This window comes from Populus euphratica, unplaced genomic scaffold (genome assembly GCF_000495115.2).
Source record: "Populus euphratica unplaced genomic scaffold, PopEup_1.0 scaffold3.1, whole genome shotgun sequence".
NCBI classification, from domain to species: domain Eukaryota; kingdom Viridiplantae; phylum Streptophyta; class Magnoliopsida; order Malpighiales; family Salicaceae; genus Populus; species Populus euphratica.
The window spans coordinates 4754497-4778735 of NW_011499847.1; the positions used below are offsets into that span (position 1 = coordinate 4754497).

At 33.5% G+C, this 24239-nt stretch overlaps 2 protein-coding genes across 2 annotated transcripts; both read left to right on the forward strand.

Annotated features, from left to right (window-relative positions):
* Positions 1-11089: 11089 nt before the first annotated feature.
* Positions 11090-17547, forward strand: LOC105109250 (nucleobase-ascorbate transporter 4-like). Its single transcript, XM_011003884.1, has 14 exons — positions 11090-11405; positions 12209-12306; positions 12397-12582; positions 12779-12879; positions 12975-13050; positions 13642-13701; positions 14130-14314; positions 14405-14501; positions 14900-14986; positions 15093-15151; positions 15601-15692; positions 15967-16044; positions 16691-16851; positions 16957-17547. The coding sequence occupies exons 1-14, from the start codon at positions 11303-11305 to the stop codon at positions 17173-17175; spliced, it is 1602 nt and encodes a 533-aa protein (XP_011002186.1). The 5' UTR covers positions 11090-11302; the 3' UTR covers positions 17176-17547.
* A 3799-nt stretch (positions 17548-21346) lies between these two features.
* Positions 21347-23496, forward strand: LOC105109258 (cyclin-D4-1-like). Its single transcript, XM_011003896.1, has 5 exons — positions 21347-21928; positions 22033-22119; positions 22347-22656; positions 22742-22872; positions 23035-23496. Exons 1-5 carry the CDS (start codon positions 21641-21643, stop codon positions 23287-23289), a joined length of 1071 nt encoding a protein of 356 aa, XP_011002198.1. The 5' UTR covers positions 21347-21640; the 3' UTR covers positions 23290-23496.
* The last annotated feature ends 743 nt before the right edge of the window (positions 23497-24239 follow it).

Consider the following 24239-nt stretch of genomic DNA (forward strand, 5'->3'; position numbering starts at 1 on the left):
TTATTTAAAAACAATATCTTTTAATAACTCATAGCTTCAGACTAGGTGTGCAGGTGAAGGGAGCAGTGAGGTTTTGGGTTCAGGGTTTGGTACGTACAGAAAATCAAAATCAAGCCCCCGGGCATGCAATCTCTAGCCATTTACTGTCCTTTGCATCTGATAAGGCTACTAGAAGACACCCATGAAAATGGATTGATGTTATTTTCATTTTGGATGGGCAAGCAAGAATGCATAGAGTATTTTGGTCTTCTGGTTTCTCTATTCTCTCCCTTACTTCATCTTTTTCATGTTGTACTGATTATCTGGATTGAGGACATGGTGTCCCGGTTGCTTGGAATTAGGACATTCTCCTGTTAGAAAAAACTATGTTTTTAACCTTTTCTTTTTTGACATGATGGAAGTGATGTTTTTTTTGTTTTTTTGTCCCTTGTCTTTTCCTTCCACGCTGTAACAGTGATCGATATTACCGATCGGAAGCACCTTCTTGGAAAGAAAGAAGAAGGAAAAAAACAAATCTTAAATATATTTTCTAATTACCAGGTAATATCACTTTGTAATTTTATCTTTATTTTTTGTGATTTTTACACTTAAAGAAGAGTCATTTATAATATAACGATGTGATTTTATTTACATAATTTTATTTTTATATATTTATTCTTTTAATTACTACTTTTTTCTTTATTTCTTTATTACTCGTTGTTTTGTTTTATCTAACGTTTATAAACAATTTAATTTTTATTTTATTAGTATTATTTGTTTATATATATATATATATATATATTGTTATTGTTTTAATTTTATCAATAAAAAATGGGATGAATCTCTCTTCCTAATATTTGTTATGTTTATTTTTTATAAGGTAATTTAAGTTTCATGATTTTAATTACAAGTTTTGAAAATTTACCCGATTTAACTACGAATTTTTTTATTTGATTTTTTTAATTGATTTTTTTCTTGATTTCATTACCTGATATTAGGTTATTAGATCTTAAATTTTATAATTTTTTATATTTTTTTATAAAATTATCCTCGTTTTATGTCTCGAGTTAACTAGTGATGGATTAATTTTTAAAAAAGTTTTGAATTTCATATTTTAGTTTGCCTAAAGTAGGCTTTCATTGTCTTGTTTGATTTCTTTTGTACCAAATTATTATGATTTTACCATTATATCATGAATTTAATATATTGTCTCAAGTTTTTATTTAAAATTTAATTTTTTTAGTTTATTTTTTAATATTTAATTTGCTAGCAATTAAATTTTTTTATTCATTTACATAATTATTACATACCCATTTAATTTTTGTTATGTTATTGACCTGGATTGTTAAGACTTTTTAATAATATTTAGAGATTATTTTTTATAATATTGATAAATATTGTTTTTTATTAATCATTATTTTTTCAATCATTGACTTTTTTATATAATTATACTATTAAATTAATAGAATTTATTTATTAAACTTATTCCAATCACTGAATCATTCAAATTAATAACCTGCATCTCAGGTTTTTCTCACAAGTATGAGAAAATCTTGACCCAATCAGTGGGACACAGAGCCACCACCAAAACATTAATAATCGTTGTATAAAAATTCTGTATTTTTTTTTATATTGATTTTGCAACAAGAAAATTATGAATGTGAGATGCAGTTGTGTTTCCGAGACGAGGCAGTCATCGCCGTAAATTCACTTCAAGGAGCCCATTTTTCTGGGTCTCTGTGCGAGTTTTAATTCGTTTTGTCCAAATTCACTGGTCCCTAGAGTCTTCTGGAAAAGAATAATTTATCAGAAATAAATATAAAATCAACTCGTCTTAGCATCCGTTAATTGAATTGCTTCGAGGGACGAGCACACGGTGTGATTGAATTGAATTCTCGTCTCTCTCGTGATGGATGAACTCATTCCAAGGGAAGAAGCTGAAATTAAGCTATAGAAGTCGCATAAATTTAATGTTTTTTTTATAGGTAGAGGAATTCAAGATGAACTGGAAAAGAAAGTTCTATTCGTCTGAATATATTTTAATACTGGTAAACAGCTATATATGACCAATGAGCAAGCAAGGGGGCCCGCGTGGAATTTTATTACAGTTTTCATCTGTGAAAATCATGGCAAAACTATTATTATCCTGTTTGTTCTCGTAGTTGAAAAGTATTTTTACATAAAAAAATAAAAATACTAATATTAGAAATAACACAGTATATAAAGAAAAAGGGAGAGAGAGAGAGCAGGATGCTGGGAATATATACAGGGCTGGCACCCAAAACAGCATGCACTTTCTTGAAATAAAACTCATACTGTAGCCCCGGGATTCCGTGCATGGAATAAAAGGCTTTGTGCCGCTTCATCACCTTTATGAACAGCCTGTAATGAGAGGGATGTACTGTTCATTTGAACCGACTGTAATTCAATCGGATGTAGAAGACACCGGTTTAAAGCGACCCGATGCTGCTATTATTTCCACCGCGGTTCGCAGAGGCTAGATAGCATAGTTTTTAAACCCGACCTGGTGGCTGACCCGGTCCAAGGCCCGGGTTCCGGGTTTTGACCGGGTCACCGGGTTTTGACCGGGTCGAACGGGTCAGCCGGGTCAATTTCTATTTTAAAAAAAATTCAAAACGATGTCGTTTTAATAAAAAAATAAATAAACCCGCCGGGCCGGGTTTTAAAACTATGCTAGATAGATAGTCCATGGTATGTGGCTTCCATCATTGCTGCCACCTTGAGATGATCCAAAGCACGTGGCGTTTATCATATTATATCATAGATATATAGAAAACTCTAAAGCTTGTGGTGTTTTTAGAATGGTTCACATACTCATAAATCACTATTCATTTATTGTATTTATATTTTTTTTTTCATTTTAGTCGTCAAATTATCATGTTTGGTGATTTGACCCTGAATCAAAGATTAATTGCTTGTGATGTTTTAGGTAAAGGCAATATTGAAAGAAGAAGAATCTAGATGAAAAGGGCAATAAGAACGGGTGACTTTTTTATCCAAAAAAAATTATCTTTTAATATTAGATTTTATATATATTTTTCTCTTCTTGAAAATACACTGCAACGCTCAAATATATATATATCACTATCAAAACAACAATTGACTTGTGGCACTATACGATCCAGGTCTTTAAATAATCAAGCACTAGATTTTTCAACATATTCTTCGGTATATGCGATATAATAGAAGTCACAGCCGTCTCCAAAGCCAAATGCGTTCTTCCGAGTGAAAGGTCTACGGGTTCCTTCATCGCGGTGTTCTGCGATCTTGCTCTCTCTTTTAGATCTCACCAAAGCAGATAGAAGTTGATATTTTGTCACATTTATGATTCATTATTTCAAGAATTTAAATGTTTATGCTCTATCTAGAATTCAGGCATCCACTCGAGAGATGCGTCGTTTGTTTATATTCAATGCAAAAACAAGTAGTACTTGTCCTAGTTGTTTTCATATGATGTTCGTTAATTTCTTAGCTCGCAAGGCATTGAACAGCTTGCAGGTTTATATCACGAGCCTTCACTGAAAAAATGCTTCTGTTTTTTAATCCACTATCCAACACATGATGTTGGTGCTGACAAATGCAGCGACGGTCAAACTAATGACCTCTTCACATCCAGGCCGGCCATGCTGTTCCATAAACAGGAATATTTATGACAGTACTTAACCGCTATTCAGTACAATCCAATTATAAATGCCTAATCATTTATTTCAATTTTTCTCAATTATTTAAAATGCTTTTAGTTGAAAGAACTGATTTAGTGATTATGAATGGTTCTTTTCTTTCTTAATTTCACGGATTGAGTTAATTTTAAAATACCACTTACTCTCTGAATAAAAAGAAAAGAAAAACTCAGGACAATAAACGGATATTCCTATTGTTAAATAACAATTCGACAATTTAAAAAATTCCATTCAACTCCAACTTCGAGCTTCATTCTACTCAATGCCAATTCAAGTTTGAAAAAAATTCAGAGTAAAGTATGTGCAAATTAAATTTCATCACATAGTTTTTTCAATGAAAATTTAAATTTTAGTAATTATAGTTTATTGTTTATAACAGTTCTAGCTCACTTCCAGTTTCAAAGTCTTCAATTTCCTCGAGTTTTTCATATAGATAGTTGACACATTATTTAAATTTAATGCAAGGTTCTCTCTACTGTGACTGAAATACAAAAAAACAAAAGAGTAAAACAAACTTTTCCTGGTCTTTAAAGGCAGCATGTTTTTTTTTTCAATGGAGGTATTTGTAAGTACAGTAATAATTGTTTTTTAAAATGTTTTTTATTCTAAAATATATGAAAATTATATTTTTATTTATTTTTAAAATTTATTTAATGACCTCAGTATATTAAAATAATCTGAAAATATAAAAAATAATTTGAGATAAATAAAAAAAAATTGTAATTTTTAAAAAATACTTAACTCCCCTATTTTTTTTCCTTTTCTTTTTCTTCGTTCTCATTGCTCGGAGATTTTTCTCAAGTCTTATTTCTCTTTACCATGTCGCATCATTATCTTCTTTTTCTTCTTTTGGCTTTCTTTAAAAGTCAGCAAAATTAGGTTTTTGCCCAATGAAGGGCAAGAGTGTTTCGTACTCTCTGGCAAGGGGTTCATACATTACATGATGATGTAGTCTAGTTCTATTCTGCTGGAAAATATGAAGGAATTTCAATAACAACATGTTTCGGAATGTTCTTTCTTGATCCAGACTTTACTCTAAAGTGAGGTAGCATATATAATAGATGCTGTTTCAGCAACGACTGTAAATATAAAGAAAAGGCGAGTAAAAAAAACACAAAAAGAGACTGCGTTTGTGAAATTGATGAAGAAGTAACACGGTTTTGTTATAAGAGCATAGATTAAGAGAAAGAAAGTTATATGGAAGAGAGGCAGACGGTCATTTACTTCGGAGATGGTGAAAGCATAGTTGTTTTATTTTATGACATGGAAATACACGCACAATATTTATTGAAGTGTCAGAGATCGGTACAAGGACCTGAGTAAAATTAAGCGATTTATAACTGGAGGGCAGCAGGTTTCATGCACTCTCAAACCTTAATAAACAAGTGCACATGGAACCCAGATCAATAAACCAGGGGAGGAAGCGTGAGGATTCCCAACATCTCTCCATGTTTCTTCTTCTTCTTCGAAAATGACAAGTTTATTTTTATCTATTGTAATGGTAGTTAAGTTTAGTGTTCTGAAAAAGCCAGCCCGATTCTCTGGGTTAATTAATTTAGAATATTTTTTTAATAATAAATTATATTAATTGCTAAACTTATAGATTAACATGTGTAATCCATAACTCGAGGCTTGGCACATGTTTTAACTATGGTTAAAATAGAAATAAATAAATCATCTCTTAAAATTGTTATATACAAATTTACTATTTTTATAGAAACATAGCATTGTTGAATTTTTTAAATGGTTTATTTATTTATTTATTTATTTTATTTTTTATATTAAATTTAGCTCTGTTTATTTACAAGAAAGTTATTTTCTTTTGGAAAGTGAATTCCGAGAAAAATGAATTCTTGGAAAGTGAATTTCAGGGAAAGTAAATTCCTGAAAAGTAAATTATTTTATGATATTTGGTAGTGTTATAGAAAATGAACTGGAAAACACTTTTCAGTGTTTGGTTATGTTATGGAAAATAAACTGGAAAATAATTTATTAATGCTTTATTTTTCTCAAGTTTATTAAAATAATGAAAAATAAATCATACAAATTAAAAAGATGAATAATAATGAAATTGAAAAAAAATAATTTCATAAATTATCTCAAATAAAATAAATAATAATCAAAATAATAAAGATCAAATATAAAAAAAAAAGATGAAGAAATTAAAATAATAATAATTAACATTTCATAAAGTATTTCAAATAAAATAAGTAACAATCAAAAGAATGATGATCAAATTTGATAGATAAAAAATTTCAATAAAAAAATAATAGGAGAAAAGAAAATAACAATTATAAAAATGAGGACCATTGTTAATATAAAAATTAAAATTTAAGAAATGAAATTGAAAAATAATTATTAAAACAAAATATATATAGCAATCAAAAGTTTGAAGATCAAATTTGATATAATCAGCAAATAATAACATTTTGAAATTTTTCACAATTTCCGGAAAGTGTTTTCCTCCCAAATTTTTCAGGAAAACACTTTCCTGAAAATCAAACCAAATTTTCCTTTGACTGGAAAATGTTTTCCGTTTACCAACTTTCCTAACAGCAAACAAACACAAGAAAGTTTGGAAAGTGTTTTCCTGGAAATCACTTTCCAGAAAAACAAACACAGCTAAAAAGGAAAACACTTTCCTGAAAATTAAGCCAAATTTTTCTTTGACTGAAAAATATTTTTCATTGACCAGAAAGTATTTTTCGTTGACCGGAAAGTATTTTCCGTTGACTAGAAAGTGTTTTTCGTTGATCAGAAAATGTTTTTTGTTGATCAATTTTTCTAATGACAAACAAACACAGGAAAATTTAGAAAGTGGTTTTTCAAAAACTATTTTCCGGGAAACAAACATGGTCTTATTTAGAATTAGATATAATGTTTTACTTTTATTTGATCCACATTAAATTTGTGTGGTGACAAATGAAAAATCTAGTAATTGATTGATGCTTAGTTTAACAAGAAAAGGTAATTTCATTAATTTAAAACAGGTTGAAGCATTATTAGTAACTAAATTCAAAACTTTCCAAACTTGCCAAATCAACAATAATTAATCTGGATGAAAATTAAAAAAAGTTGGTTGCGCGTGTAAGAAATGAATGGTTTGTTTGTAAGAAATTGTAAACAATACCTAAAAACATCATGAAACACCTTGAGAGAGCAGACCAAGTTGATCGGCGCATGCATCTAAAGTATATCGAAAAAACAAAATCTTCAGTGCCACTTAATATATCTAAATCCTCACGAAACTGGTGCCAAGAACAGCTTACTAACTGTACATAGGTTTTAAAAAACATAAGTCATCTTGACTTATTTTCCATATCCAAATCATGTTTTTTATTGATTGTACTTATCATGATTGACTCTCATTAAATAAGAACTCAAATAAAAAAATTCCAAAATTAAATAACAGGTAATCTGAATTTTTTTTTTTTGTTACCCACAATGGACCGCGGACTTTAAGCTAGTATCCCTGTAAAAAGAAAAGGAAAGAAATAAAAGAAAAGGCTGGTATCAGGGCCCGTTTCCTCGCGAAGCCTAAATAATGAGTTTCTCCCTTCGTGAGGGCCCATCCCCAGGCATAAAGGGAGGGGCCAGTTACTCGGTTGGGGATGCCAGTTATTCTAGTTGGTACTACCAAGCAACCTGAAATTGAATGCTGTTTTCTCAAGGGAGGAGAGGAATTATTAGTCTGCTGTCAACTTATGAACCCAGTGGCCTTCTAACCCAAACAAAAAAAAAAAGGACAGAGCAAGAAGATTACACTTTGAAGTATAATTAACCCATCGACTGTATTAAGTAATGACAATAATCTCTTAAGAAATGGGTAGTCAAACTCTAATTATTTGGAGCAGAAGATATAGAGCTGTCCCAACTAGGATCGGAATGCCATAAGCAAACTAGGATCGGAATGCCGTAAGCGACATGGCATTTTCCATTTCCCTCGAAATAATAATGGCCCAGCTTCCACTCAGTCCCTTTATAGGAGGACGGTTCCAGGTAGGTTTAGTGAATTAGTTTTCGTCCAGACTTAGGAATTAGCAGTCGCTTCTGTTGCCATCTGTCATTATCTGTAAACACGAAACGTCAACACAAGGAGGATGCAACGCTCGATCGGCTCCCAGAAGCGCCCCCTCCCCCCCTTTAATTAGTGTTTTCTCTGATAGATGTTAATTCAGCAACCTGCAGCTGTCAACTGTGGTTTTCCTTTTCTTCCTTTATATGGACTGATATGATAATATTTAGGTGTTTTTAATAGGTTTGAAAACAATGCGCCAACAAGATGCGTTACGAAGTCCGGCATGTCGATTAATGTTGAGTGATACACTGAAACTGAAAAAAAAAACAAAAAACTTTTGTGATGTATCTATCACCCATAAAACGGGCAGGAAAACTGGTGCTTCAGTTGAGGAACAGGTAGCAATCCACCATACAATTAGTTAGCTTCTCACTAGACAAGAGCAATAAAGAACAGGTGATCAGAAATAAAAGGCTCTTTATTAATCAGCGTCGCTTCCCTCCTGCATCTGCAACGAGATCCATCCACTTGTTAGTGGTGATTGTGGGGGTAAGCAAACCGGCAAAATGGATCGCAAAAGGGTATTTAGATCGGGTAAAAACCAATACGAAACTTTTGTGCCACGAAACCCGACTTGATATATTTTTGAGGTTACCTGAATTCTCCCATCTATCCTTTTCTTCTTCTCAGGCCAATTAAACTACAAAAAAAGTAATTCTATTGTATTAGTTGTATCAGCATTGGAATTAATACGATTAAAACCATGATATTTATTATGTTTTGAGTTATCTTACAAGAAACCCCAGCAACTGTGTCTTGCGGTTTGGAAACCGATAGTTAAGTTCTTAAAAGTAATATATAAATTTCTTCTTACAGTAAGAAATACAATACTGGGTACTTAATTTTATTTTTTTTCTCTTACCCACAACCAAAATTACTGGAAAAAACTAGAGTAGTTCCCGACTTCATCCATTATCCAATATAAATAAATAAATAAATATACCTCATTCAATAAGATAATTTGGGTACTAAAAAATAATGGTAGCCTTTGGTCACGGACAACGTGAATGATTGAACCTATACACCAGTATTGGCTAATTTGTGCAATCAAGTGAGTAGGAGGGTAGCAACTCATACGCCTATATCGATTTCTATATATGCCAGATTCGGCGTCAGATTTTGGATCTTTTTTCCTCCCATACCCTAAGCAATTTTATTGAGGTATGCCCTTGTTTTTGCCCTCCCGGGTCAAGGTAATGTATTTCTACGTAAATATTTATTTTATATTTAAAAAATAATTTAAAAATATTTTTTTACTTTATTTTTTTATATTATCAAATCATTTTAATATGCTAATATAAAAAATAAATTTTTAAAAATAAAAAATATTATTTTAATATATTTTAAAATAAAAAATATTTTAAAAAATAATTATTATCACATAATCAAAAAATAAATAACTTAATAAAACTCAGATAAGTGTAACTTAACTTATTAGTATTTTTTGTAGGTCATCGATTCAAATTTTATAAATTTTAAGGTTATTAAAAATTTATATATTTGTTAATTTCAAAAATTATAAAATTAATTAAGTTATATAAAAACTGATACAAATATTTATATTAATAAAAATAAAAATAAAAATAATTTACCAATCACCTGCTCATACAGCCAGAATTAAAAGACATGTGATATTGTCGAGTTTTTAAGGTATCATTTTGGTAATAATTAAATTGCCAGTCCACGTACGTATTGTCCAATTGCGATTGTGCATAGAATAGTAAATATACAAAAAGGATTTTACATTGTTCATGATTTTATAAAATATTTATAAAAATATTATAGTTAAAATGTTATTTTTTTTATAAAAAAACCATAAATAGCGTGGGAAAAACTCAGAAACACGAGAAGTGTATATTATTATTAGCAGGAAATAAACATGACTGCAGTATCAAGATCTCTGCCTGCAGGGTGCAGAGTGCTTTGGGCGCAGGTGCTGAGGATCGCCGTCACTTTCAAATCACGGGATCCGGGACGGAACGTAAATCATCTACTTTATTATTAAAGTACAACTACGACGGCAGGTCGAGATTGCTCCGGAGCCATCACTCACATTTCCCCTTGTTGCCAGGGTCAGAAGGCCTCAAGGATTTCTTGCTTAAAAGAGCACCTGTTTTGATGATGAATCGCGCAGGAAGCTTCTTTTCGGATTTGACGGTACAGTTCAGTGGAGAATTTCAGAAACAAAAAAGGAGAGAAGACAATTTCTTGACCAATTTAATTCCCCAGTTTCTCACAAGAACTGTAAGCGAATGGGATGAGAAAGACAGAGAGTCATAATATACTGATATCTAGTCAAGATCACAGCTTTCTGTCATTCCATACATGGCAATCATTGGTGGCCAAACCATCCTCTCTAGTTGCTAAACGAAATACGGAAGAACCTGTATTGTTAATTCGCACATTTTATTAAAATACTAAGTGGATTTTATGGAGGGGATGGATCACTAGACCGGCAAGCTTTTTTTGCCACGAGAGGTTATTGAACTCCATAATCTGAAAGAAAAATATTATTCTTTTTGATTTAAATATAAATTAAAATATACAAATTTTACTTGCTCTTTATATCCAACTCACTTTGGTTAATAAAAAAAATTAAGTTTGTAAAGATATAAGAATCTGTTTAAGAATTTAATTGTGATTGTTATTTAAAATGTTTTTTATTTATAAATATATTAAATAATATTTTTTATATTTTAAAAATTATTTTTGATATCAATGTATGAAAATAATTTTAAAATATAAAAAATATATTAATTTAAAATAAAAAATAAATATTTTTAAAATATAAAAACAATCTAAATAGGTAGCTGGAAGTTAGAGAATTTTGAAGACAGGATTTTAGGTTTGAAGAATATTAATCTCATGTTTTTCAGACAAAAGTAATTCCAGATGAAAAGCCACGACGACTATGTATGAAGGAGAAACATGTCCAAATTATTGGTGACCCTCCCAGCAATTAATTTGGTTAATCAATAACCAAACCAAATCAAAGACTAATTCCTTATTCATTCTATTTAGCCTGGAGATTCATTCACGTAACAGATACATCATGAACAGAGATCAAGAGCGAAACGTCAGTCTTGACCATAAAGAAACTCGTTACTTGAAAGAAAATCTACCCATCGCAGGTTTTATTTGGCCACCCACCATTAACAAACCGATTACCATTCCTCAGGTCCTCGATTAGTACAGTATTTCATTTATAAGTGTTAGTACCATGAATCGATCTTGATCTCAGAGGGGTAAAACTGCCATTTAGATTCCCATAGAAAAACAGAAGACGAGAGTACAAAGAGTAGAAGCGGAGGAGTCACTCTCAATCTGCTGCAGGTGGTAGCTTTCTTCCTAGCAAGAATAAAATCTTTCTCAAGTTCCAAAAAGGAAAAAAAATCCTAAGAGCTTGAAAGAAAAGGAGATAGCATTTAGTCACAACAATCACTGCCTAACTCCCAACTCCTACTCCTCTAAAAGGGTAGTACTACAACACTTTTCTCATTATTATATCCTCTTCTTGTTTGCTTCTGAGAAAAACAGAGAAACAATGGCAGTGGGAGGCGCTGCCAAGGTTGATGAGTTCGTTCCATTTCCTGTTAAAGACCAGCACCCTGGCGTTGATTTCTGCGTCTCCAGCTCTCCTCCTTGGCGTAATTACTCTTTCTCTCAGTTTGTTTGCGTCTTAAGTATGAATGCATTTTGGGAATTCTGTTGCCTCTGTGTTTCTTCTTCTCCTTTGTCGTCCCTCTTCTGTTTCTTGCTCCTCGTTACACGTTCTGTTGCTTCGCACGATGAAAATTCTAAACATTTGTTCTTGTTGCTTTGTTTTGCGAGTTCCTATTGATGAACTTCCCGCGTTTTTTTTGCTCTTATTTATCTGCCACCCATTTCTGTTTACTGGATTTTTCTTATTTATGAGATTTTGAAATTTAAAAAATAACAGTTTCTATGCCATTTTCTACACTCAAGCTCTCTATTTGCTTATGTTTTGTTAAATTTTACTTTTACTTCATTTATTTTTTCAAATCCGAATGTTGTTGTATTGACGATCAATGACCTAATGCGCTACTATTATCTGTGTTTCAAAAGAATTGCTTGGTTACTGAGAAAAGCAGAGGGAGAAAACGAAGACGAACTTTTGAATCATCTATTTTTTTCCTTAAATGGAATTAGGATATAAGGTACTGTTTAACTAAAATGAATTGTGACTGTATTCGTGGAACTTTCAGTGATAAATGAGAGTCTCGTTAATACTTAAATTTATTATTCTCCAGTTTCTTTTAAGTAACCGAAACAAAATTTCACCCCGAAAAGGAAAAAAAAGGGACAAATAATTCACTAAATATATATTTATTTGTAATCTTAGTGCTTTCTAACGATGATGGTTCAATTAAAACTATATTCTGCAACAGAAAATCAATTTGATTTTAAAAACTTGGTCTGCTGGATGCAGCTGAAGCAATACTACTTGGATTTCAGCATTATCTGGTGATGCTCGGGACTAGTGTGATCATCCCTTCCATAGTCGTTCCTTTGATGGGCGGTGGCAATGTAAAGACCCCACGTGATTAACAGATTTTGATTTTGATTTCAAGTTTGTGTTTCTATAATTTCCTTTTAAATTTTGTTTCGATTTTTTAGGTGGAGAAGGCTGAGATGATTAACACATTGCTCTTCGTGGCGGGGATAAACACTCTTTTGCAGACTTGGTTCGGCACTCGGCTTCCTGTGGTTATTGGAGGATCCTATGCTTTTATTATCCCCACAATTACCATTGCTTTATCTACTAACAATAGTACTAATGTCATATTCCTTAGCCCACGGCAGGTTAGTTTAGTCCCCTCCCTCATTTCGAGAAGCATGTCTCCAACTTTTATGCTTTAGTTTTTTTTTTTTTTACTGGGATAATATGAAAGGAAATGATTAAATTGGCTAGCTATTTTGGGAAGAGCACGAGGAAAGGTAAAAGAGTTAAGTTGGAATTGATTATGATTTTTCTATCACATGTGTGGCTGGTTATTAGAGGTTTAAGCAATCTATGAGAGCGGTACAAGGAGCAATTATTATCGCTTCATTCTTGCAAATGATAATTGGTTTCCTTGGATTCTGGAGGATTTTTGCGAGGTATGATGCTGTGATAGCGTGTTAATGCATTTGGGATGACTTGATGCATCATTCACTTGCTTAAGGAAGCTTGGTTTTCATGTTATGTGATGCAGATTTCTCAGCCCTCTTGCTGCAGTGCCTCTTGTGATTCTCACTGGACTAGGGCTTTATGCACGTGGATTCTCACAAGTAAGAGGGCTAAACACCCAATTCAACTTATTTTTGCAGGGGCAATTATAGAGATTAGAGTGATAATTAAATCTCAATCTCCAAACCTCTTCTATTGGTGATTGTGCTTCAAAATAATTCACAAATCCCGTTCTGTTTGCGGAGACAAGCAAAACATTTTTCCTATCATTTTTGTATGATTTCTTACTTGTTGTTGAAAAACTTCTTTGGAAGCAGGTCTTCCGGTCTTTCTTCCTTGAGTTCATACCACTGATCATTTTCAGACAACGACCTCTTCAGTCATGTCTTAAATGTCTTTCTTCCCTGTGCATTTCCCAACAGCTTTCCTAACTAATCTTGCTTCTGTTCCTACAATTTCCAACTGGAGAGCGTATAGCAGTCGTTAGAAAAACTTGTGTTCATATCTTTAGCTGGTTGCCTCAAAAGATATTTTAGCTTGAATCGAAGGATGTTCAAGCTTTGCGCTGTCTAGTAGACTTAATCTATGAAGCTAGTTGTGTTATGGATGGAACTAGTTTTTTCAGTGCTGCTGCCTCTTCCATTCGGGGATTAATTTTGCTTAATATGCTCTCTCTTGGTTCATGGTTGTAGCTGGCGAAATGTGTGGAAATTGGACTCCCGGCACTTATTCTGGTGGTCTTTATATCTCAGGTGAGTGACATCCTTGATCATTCTTGTTTATTTCATCGTCAATCAAAGGAGTGCATTATTTTTAGAATTGAAAACATAGATGTAAGATCAGAGCCTATGTATTGATCTTAACTGGTATTTATGTGTTTATTCGTTGTTGGTGGAAGAGATTATTAGCAAGAACCATCATCTTTTTCAATAAAATTTGCATTAGGAAAATAAAGCAGCAGGGTTAGTTTCCTAGGCGAGGTCCTTGTGTCCTCAGTATGTTCTCCTCTTTTGATGGTGTGCCTTGGATATCCTGAAAACGAATGTTAAATTTGAGAATGGAAGGATCTTTTTCTATCCAATTATGTGCTCTAATTGTATACAAGTTAGAGAGAGGTTACCTGTTTTTGTATCTAATATTCTTGAGGTTTTTCTTCTTACTGCAACCACTGATATTGCAGTATGTTCCTCATATGATGAAATCATGGAGCAGCATATACAGTCGGTATGCAGTCCTTTTCTCAGTTGCAGTTGTGTGGGCATATGCAGCAGTTTTGACTGTTGCTGGTGCATATAATAATAAGCCTCCAAACACCCAATTTAGCTGTCGAGTTGATCGTGCTGGGCTCATTGGTGCTGCTCCATGGTGAGCTTAGATCTTTTAACAAAACCTTGAATCATTTAATTGCATTCATACTCTAATAATATAAATTCACAAGTTGAATGATGTGTTCAGGATAAAGGTTCCATATCCATTTCAATGGGGGGGTCCTACTTTTAATGCTGGCAATGTTTTTTCCATGATGGCTGCTTCTTTGGTTGCGGTTATTGAGGTATGAATTACCAAGACCGTTCCTTTCTATGTTTCCTTTGTAGAAGCCAAACAAAATGGTTTGCCTATGCTAGCTTTGCTGACAGTGGGGATTCGCCGGTTCTAAATTATGCTTGTGGATGCTTGCTCTGTAAATGTTCTTAATGTTCTATAAATGTTGTCATTGAGGAGATGGATGCCGATACTTTCTTTTGTGAATTGTGATGATTCGTACGTGGAGGAAAATTTGAACCCTTTCACAAATGTAAACAAAGCAAACACCGTGCGTGCTCGCATGAATCGCTTGAAGTTCTTGGTCTTGAGCTCCTGTTCTATGATCATGCTTCCTTGCTGAAAGTTTCCTAACAAGCACTCCTCTTTTTTATTTAACTATATTGGTGTTATTTTATTTTTCTGCAGTCTACTGGTACCATTATTGCAGCATATCAATATGGGAGTGCCACTCATCTACCTCCTTCTGTATTCAGCCGCGGTATTGGATGGCTGGTAGGACATGATCCAATGGTGTCTCACAATATATTTTTTCTGACCTGTTACATTCCACTTGTTGTTTCTGGACACAAATCACTTTCCTAACTTTTATAATACCCAGGGAATTGGAACTTTGCTGGATGGATTGTTTGGTACAGGAACTGGGTCCACTGCTTCAGTGTAATGACTTTAAACTTTCCAAGCTAGTTTTGTTTTTTTTTTTTTGCTTTTGTTGAAGAATGGATTGTTCGTTGAGAATGTCCTGGTAACCCAACCTTCGTTTGACTATAGTTTACTGTATTTATAATCTACAAGCAAAGTGATTAGCAAGCCTTCATGTCCATGTCCGATATGGTGGAATTCCATAGTCTCAGTTGTAAAATTTGTTTTGTTGTTTGGTAATGTTAGAGAGAAACCTGAATGAAAGCTGACTTTGGTTCGATCGATTAGAGTTATGGATCTTGATTTACAATCTATATGTTTATTTACAAACTATTACATTGCTTGTTTAAGATGCTCTGTTCATGCATAGATGTGAACTACTGCTGCTGTTGGGTGTGCTGAATTGATGGATGTTCTAATTCTAGCATTCTCTCCTGTGATCTGATTTTGTTCTTTTATGCTTACAGTGAAAATGCAGGTCTTGTGGGATTAACTCGAGTTGGAAGTCGAAGAGTCGTTCAAATAGCGGCCGGCTTTATGCTTTTGTTTTCTGTGTTAGGTGTAGTATTCCACATTGCATTGTTTTATTCTCTTTTTTCTCATTACTTTTTCACTGAAATAATAGAATTTCATTTGTCATTGCAATCAATGTTATTAGATTCTCTATTTATCCTGTCATGATTATCGACTACTGTCCTTTTGAAAAGGCTCCTTTTCTTTTCTCCTATCATTCGACTTGAAGTCTTGATCAATTTGCAAATAGAAATCTTGCACCATCTTTATATTGTTCACACAGTAATTGTTCTTATGGTGTTGCAATCCATCTTTTACAGGAAAATTTGGGGCTGTTCTTGCTTCTATACCATTGCCAATTATGGCAGCTCTTTACTGTGTCCTCTTCGCCTATGTGGGTAGGTATTACTTTTCTATTATTTTGGGGTTGGATTCTAAATTATCAATCAATTTTACCAAGGGGTAAAATGATGCTCAATGCGACAGTTTGCCTGATTTTAGAAGAGGAATGGCAGTGATGAAGATTGGAACACTTGAGACCACTGAAAGTCAACATAATGTGTACTTTGAATTCTTGAAATTCTGTGCATGAACTTTGCTTAAAATTACTTGACATATGTTTAGTTTCTATAAAATCTAATGTCATGCCTAACTCAAGAATAGACTGAATCGATAAGAATCACTATGGTAAGTGAAATAGTGAGCAGCAGGAAAAATGAATTTAGTTTCCGTGACATTTTTTGTTGTGCTTGCCTGTTCGGTGGGAGGATTGATCCCTATCAAGCTGTCACCGGCTGACATTTTCTTACCAAGCTTGCATAACAACTCAATGGTTGCATTCAGAATATGATGGGATCTTCATAAGAGGAACATGTTGAGAATCAATGTATTTGTACATGTTTTTGAATATAAGGGATAAAAAGAATCAATTTGTTTTGTAACAGCTCTTAGAGCTAGATATGCTCCTTTGTTTTGCTGCCAACCTCTTTTCAAGGAAACCGTTTAAATCGACTTCTAACTGTTGTCATATTGTGGGGTAAGCAGCTTCTGCTGGTCTGGGCCTTCTCCAGTTCTGCAACCTGAATAGCTTCAGAACAAAGTTCATCCTTGGCTTTTCTCTCTTCTTGGGCCTTTCTGTGCCTCAGTACTTCAATGAGTACCTTTTGGTTTCTGGTCGTGGCCCTGTTCACACTGGAGCCACCTGGGTGCGTGTGATTGATTTGCATTTTATCTTATAGCTTAATCGTTCTCCAATAAGTTTATCAAGAGATTCATTTTTTTTTTATGAAGTTGTTCTGATTTCTCTTCAGTTCAACGATGCAATTCAAGTGATCTTCTCGTCCCCAGCAACAGTGGCAATTATAGTTGCTTTTTTCTTGGACTGCACTCACAGTCGGGGGCACAGCGCAACCCGCCGAGACAGTGGCAGGCATTGGTGGGCGAAGTTCAGATATTTTAATCAAGACACCAGGACCGAGGAATTCTATGCATTACCTTGGAACCTTAACAGGTTTTTCCCTTCATTCTAAGCTTGGAGCTCTTGCTTGCCATCAAGGAAGAGCTGATAAGAAGTGAAGGTAGAAAACATTCTGAATTGTTGCACTCCTACTGCTCCGTAGTGAGGCAACAAAGTTATCTATCAAACCAGAACCGGAAAGGATATCTGTATAGGAGGGGTTGAGCCAGGCATACCATCTTGATTTGGTAGGTCTTAGCTTGTCATTGTAATATCATTTATAAATATTAAATGCAAGCAGTAATGATCCTAGAGAAATTTACTATATATGGAATTTTATATATTCACTGTAAACAAGAACCTAATTCATGTTCCTTTACAACAAACTGATGCTAGCTTTGTTAAGCATTCTCAAATATAATGCATGTTCTAGCTTTAATTTTAATTCTAGCTTGTGATGAACCTTTTGTATCTTGCTTCTTTAATGACAATACAAGTCTGTCATGCTTTGTGAACAACAGTCTTTACGTCCGCTGAGGATTTCTTTCTCCAGAGGAACCTAGCATGTTGGAATGTAATAAACCACAGTTAAATTGCTTTACACCAGATTTTTTATGCGTAGCCTTGTGTCTGAGCTAGCGTTTTAATCTTTCAAAATCAGTTTGGAAGTAATTTGGTGTAGAATTTAGTCTCTTATCAGATCTTTTTTTATGGCTTTGTATGTTGATTACATTTTGACGAACTATTTGTCTTGGCATTTGTTACACCTTTAAATGTGACAAAAAGCTTTATCTTCCATGTCTCATCTTCCACATGGAGGGATTTTCACGATTTTCTGAGCAAGTCAGGGAGTCAATAGTGATTAAACTTTCCAGCCCTTTTCCACGGTCATCTGCTGGACCCAATTTTCCTGAATAAAAGTAGGATGAAGTAGAATGGAACAGGAATGAACTCCCAAGTCAAGGCCTTTTAGGTTTCACTTTGGCAAGGAAAGCATGGTTGAATTCGGTGATTGAGATTTGTGTTGGAATTAGTTGGGTCCATTCTCCATTATGTTGAGCAGTCATTTCTATATATATATTTTTTTAATTTTTATTTTGTCTTGCCCCATCAGTTTGAACGCCAGAATGCCTCAAATAAATATTGTCTAGAATTCATAGAAGGTTTGGAGTGTTGGCATGTGACACTGGATGGTTAGCGGTTGAAGGCTCATTTATATTTTCCACAAACCTATCAGCAATTGCATTCCATCCCATATGATCGTGAGTCGAAAGAAACCAGTGACTCTTACAGGTGAACTGTTAATGGTGTTTTTGGAAACATCCTAGTTCATTGTGCAGGCAGGGCATGCATAGGGACCCATCATGTGCACATGAGGGGCTTTTCTTGGCTATGTGGTGGTGCATTTATGAGCTGAAGCCCACAAAATCATGTCATGGGCAAGAAAATGAAAAGAAAATCAAGTTCATATCACATTGTGTGATTTCTGTCCTTGCTTTACCATGGCACCACCCCATAGTTAGCATGCAAGTGCTAATTAATAAGCTAGCAAAAATGGTTATGCTGGTTTGCAGCCATCTTGGTAAAAACACAGACACATACACAGAGGGAGAAGTTGCCAACTCATTTTGAGTCAAATCTGTGGCTGGGCGCATTGCCTAGTGAACCTGTGCTGGTTTAGGAAAATTGTTTCTTTCCTGAACTTCTTACAGTCTGTTCAATAAGACGACTCTGTATGCTATAAAAGCACCTAACCCCTTCGTAGAAAAACAAAAAAGAAAAGGTAGCATGTAGTGAATGAAACCAAATTCTTACAGCTGCAAATCTTGAAGGTTAAGCATGCGGTGAACCTATACCTCTATAGTTAGTTTGTTTTTATGTTTAAAGAAGTAATGTTAAAAAATTTTGAAAATCTTTTTTTTTTAATTGTAATTTTTTTATTTCCATATGGTTTTGATATTTTAATATAAAAATAAATGTTAAAATATAAAAATAATTATTTTAATATATTTATAAATATTTTTTTTAAAAAAATAACATTAGTACAATATTATACGGCTGCTACTAGAATTCGACACGAATACATCTTATGTCCCAAATATAGGGTACGGAACACATCTCCATGACATGGGGCCATGGGGTGCCTGGTTGCGAGCGGGTAGTGAAAATGTCTTCTTCAGCCTACAGGGGCTTTACAGCTATGACAAAAAGTCAATAACTTACTCGACGGGAAAAAAAAAAAAACGGTGAGATTGTTTTTAAATATGATGTTATTATTTTAATATATTTTAAAATAAAAAATATTTTAAATTATAATCACAATTTTAAAAAGGCTCTACCCAACAAAAGAACAAGACAGGTGAGATTGTTATTAGATTTGATATCGCTTGTAAAGTTACTGTTTGTTTTTCAATTTTAAAAATGTTTTTTTAAGATTTAATATTTTAAAATTATTTTAATACATTAATATTAAAAATAAATTTTAAAAAATAAAAAAATATCATTTCAATATCTTACTAAAAAAATACTTTATTGCCACAGCATCAAAAAATTTGTTTCTACTTAACTTTGTCTCTCAAGATCAAATTGTGTGTTATGTCCAAAATCTACAAAGGTATGTCTAATCCTTTTCCTTTTACGAACCTATATGTGCAATAGTCACTGCTTACTTCAGGTTACAAAATAGAAATGCTACTAGGTTTTGTTTGTTTGAGGAAATGTTAAAAAAAAAGTGAATTATGAAACAGTAAATTATAAAAAAAATAAATTATTTTTTTATATTTGATGGTATAATAAAAAATAAATTGGAAAATATTTTCCAGTATTTGATGATATTATGAAAAATAAATTGAAAAATAACTTATTAATGTTTTATTTTTTTCAAATTTATTAAAATAATAATAAATAAATCTTATAAATTAAAAAATTGAATGAGAATAAAATTAAAAAAATAATTTTATAAATTATCTTAAATAAAATAAAAAAATCAAATCTAAGAAATAAAAAAATTAAAAAATGAAGAAATTAAAATAATAATAGTTAACATTTCATAAATTATTTTAAATAAAATAAGTAACAATAAAAAAAAATTAGGATCAAATTTGATAGATAAAAAATTTTAATAAAAAAAATGATAAGAAAAAAATAAATAACAATTATAAAATGAAGACCAAATTTAATATACAATTTAAATTTTAAGAGATAAAATTAAAAAATAAACATTTAAAATAATATATATATATATATATAATTTTATTTTTTATATCAGCACATTAGAAAATCCAAACATATTAAAATCAAATTAATTTTAAAAAAGCCAATTTTTTTTAAAATAATGAGTAAACCGCTGGAACCAGCATGGTATTCATTAGGGGATATCTTACATCAACTGGCCAAATATAAAGCAATGTAATATAAAAAAACATATTGATCCAAACACTCACACACGTTGTGAAAGCATGTTTATTAACATCGCTAATCTTAAAGAGTTAATGAAAATTGATTTTTATATATTTTATAGTTGCTTTTATAATTTAAAGTCTGTTTTAGAATTTAACAGGTCTTGTTTAAGATAAATTTTAAAATTTATCTTTGATTTGATATAGCACATCAACACAATAAAAAAAATTTAAATTAAAAATAATAAAAAAAAAACATAATTAAATATCAATACCAAAAAAAACCTTAGTGTTTTTTGTTTGATAGTCACTCCTTATTGGTCATAAAATGTGTTTACTTTAGTGGTTAGTTTTGCGCTTGATGTGAAGTATAACAAAACACAAGATTAAAAGTATTAAAATCATGTTTTTATTATTGTGTTTTTTACTAAAAACAAACACAATAATAAAAACAAACATGCTATCAATGCATTAGCTAACCACACTTAAACTCTACAGTAATTGCAACATTAAATGCTTGTTTGAGAGTATGTATTTTACAGTATCTGTATGTATTTTAAAAATATATTTATTTTTAATTTTTATGTTTTTTAATAATTTTGATATACCACTATTAAAATAAAAAATATTTTTAAATAAAAATAATTTTTAAGAAAACAATATCTAATATCACTGAATATACACTCACATAGACAAAAAGGAAATGAGAAGAAAAAACACGAGTTGCAAAAAAAACTCGATATTTTTTACTATTGGTCAAAACAAAATCACCATTCCTAATTAAACCCACGTGAAAAAACCTTACATACATTGCACACACACCCTTCTCTATTTCTCTCCTTATCTACTACCCTAATATAAACACTATCTCCTCTGTTAATCAAAGATCTGGAGACAGAGAGCAAGACACAAGCAAAAAACAAAAGACAAAACCCATCAAGAAGGAGAGTGAGGGAAATTAAAGAGGGAGACGCAAACACTTACACGAACCTGAAACATGTTATCCCCAGAAGACCCATAGCCAAGCCATGTCCAAACCCAAACATCCACCACCAAACACCATCGCCACTCTCTTCCCCCCTCGTTCCGCCGCCACTAATGCTGTTGTCCTCCCATTGAGCACTCACAGCCACCCTCACTATGTCTCACCCTCATTATCCAGACCACTGTGCTTCTGCAGTTAACAGCCTGTACTGTGGTGAAGATGCCAGTGAGGTGGTCCAGCAGGATGCTGGCACGTGGATCTCTAACTATCATCAATCCCCATCGCCATCCACCATCCCTTCTCCACCATCTGATGAGAATACAATCACCAAACTCATTGACTCTGAATCTCAGTTCATGCCTTTGTCTGACTATCTCCATCGTTGCCGTCTCCGTTCCATTGACACCACTGCTCGCCAAGACTCCATCAACTGGATCCTCAAGGTACCCATACATATAGATACGTATAAGTTAACTTTATTCGTAGGTGTTGTCTACCTGTTTGAATCTATTGATGTGGTGGTGATATTCATTGCTTGGAAATGCAGGTGCATGCCCACTATGCCTTCAGGCCATTAACGGCGCTACTCTCTGTTAATTACTTCGACCGTTTTCTTTCATCGTATTCTCTTCCGGTAAATAAATAAAACAGCACTCACCACTATTTTTTTTTTCCTAGAAAACTTCATTTCCCACAGGAAAATATCGGATAGTCCTGGGATTTTCCAAATCTGTCTTCAAAATATTCCCTTTTTCAACTTTCCCTTTAATATGTCAGGTTTTCCGGGAAAGCTAATGCACACATTACGCCCAAGAGTGATTTTTTATTCATTTAAAGCTTTGATTTTTTTAACCGAAACAGGAAAATGGGTGGCCGTATCAGATACTATCAGTGGCATGCTTGTCTTTAGCAGCGAAAATGGAAGAACCCGACGTGCCATTATTATTAGACCTTCAAGTACTCGAACCCGGATTCATATTTGAACCCAAGAACATTCAAAAAATGGAGCTTCGAGTCATGGCCTATCTCAATTGGAGATTACGATCTGTCACTCCATTCGATTATCTTGATTACTTCATTTCAAAGCTCCCTTCTTGTTCCTCTGCGAATCCCGACAATTTCAGTCGGCTCTTGAGAGATTCGTCGGATCTCATTCTCAACACCACCCGTGGTAATTCAAATCCTCACCCCAAACTCTTTGAGTCATGTCTAGCAATTTTCATCAGATTTTTTAAAAGTTTTTTTGGGTTTTTCAGTGATTGATTTCTTGGGTTTTACACCGTCGACGGTGGCAGCGGCGGCGGCGATATCCGCTGCCGGCAAGAGTTATGATACCATACCATGGGAGGCTGGTGATGGACAGTTCTTTCATGAGAGAGTGAACAAAGTAAATATTAACATTCTTTTGGGTGCAAATAATAATTTTTGTTTTCAATGGGGGCTTTTCTGGAAATGTATACTTTCGCTGGCTGTTCGTGAATATTTACTTTTACAAGAATCATTTGAGAAATATTGAAATCTGTGTAATAAAAATGTGTTCTTTTCTAAGGAAATGGTGAGAAGCTGTCACCAACTCATGGAGGAATACCTGATCGACACATGTCCATTGTCTCGGCACAAGGTGCTGTCGGCTGAGGCCTCAGTTGAGCCGGCTAGCCCAGTTGGCGTGCTCGACGCGGCTGCTGCTTGTGGGAGCTGTGACACGCGTTCCGACAATCCCATCTCGGCTAGCAGCCAAGCCCCCGAAACTGAGCCGATTATTAAGCGGCTAAGATCTTCTGCATCGGATGTACAGGAACCGTAGATAGACCATTACCCAGCGCTGCCAGAAACTCTCTCCAATTTTTATTATCTTTATTAGAGGGAGACTTCTTTATTTTTTTTTCCTATTTCAATGCGTTGATTATAAAATGAACGGACGGGATTGGATATGAATTAAGGGAAGAGGGATTTTATCATCACTATATATTACTCGATTAATTAATATTCATATAAGTTTATTTACTATTTATTTTGTTATTGGTTGGGCTTTTTGGTCAAAATGTAAAGGGACTGTTCTGGTGAGGTCTAATGATGTTTCAATTATTCTCATCAATCATCTGTACATGAAAGCTAATGGGGTCACACAGGAAATCAAAAAAACATCTAAAGACCAGCCTTTTCTTTTTATCTTGACCAAACTACCCTTGTGAAAATCTATAGTCTATTGCTTTCTGTTAGAATCATGATGGTATCTGGCTAGATGGGTTCCAGTGGTGTAGAACCACGTGTCCGACACAAATTACAGAAAGTGGGCCACTTGTTTATAATGATGATGTCCGACTCCTCTGTACATTAGAAAACGAAAGTGGTTTTTCATTTCTCCAATCTGTCCTCGCCATAACTATAAACTAGCTTGGAGACTTGGCAGGGTTTGCGTCTGAGGAAGCTCATCAAAATATATGTATGATTTATCCAGAAATCCAACTCATCGAATAGAAAAATGCTCTGCTCTAGGTTTATCTTATCTAGAGATAAAAATTGAACGGATAGGGCATTAGTTTTGTTTTAAGAGTAAACACTGGTAATTTTGGGCGGCAATGCCATGTAGGGTTTGCTGGCGAATTTGAAATGGGTTCGGACCATTGGGGAAGTGATGAGGCGGGCATGACGGTAGCTGCCACGTCAAGGGAGGGGAGAGAGGATTTGGAGGGAAAAGAGGTGAGTGGTGGTGTTGTGGGAGACAGAGAGGAGAAGTGAATCGGAGCCACCCAG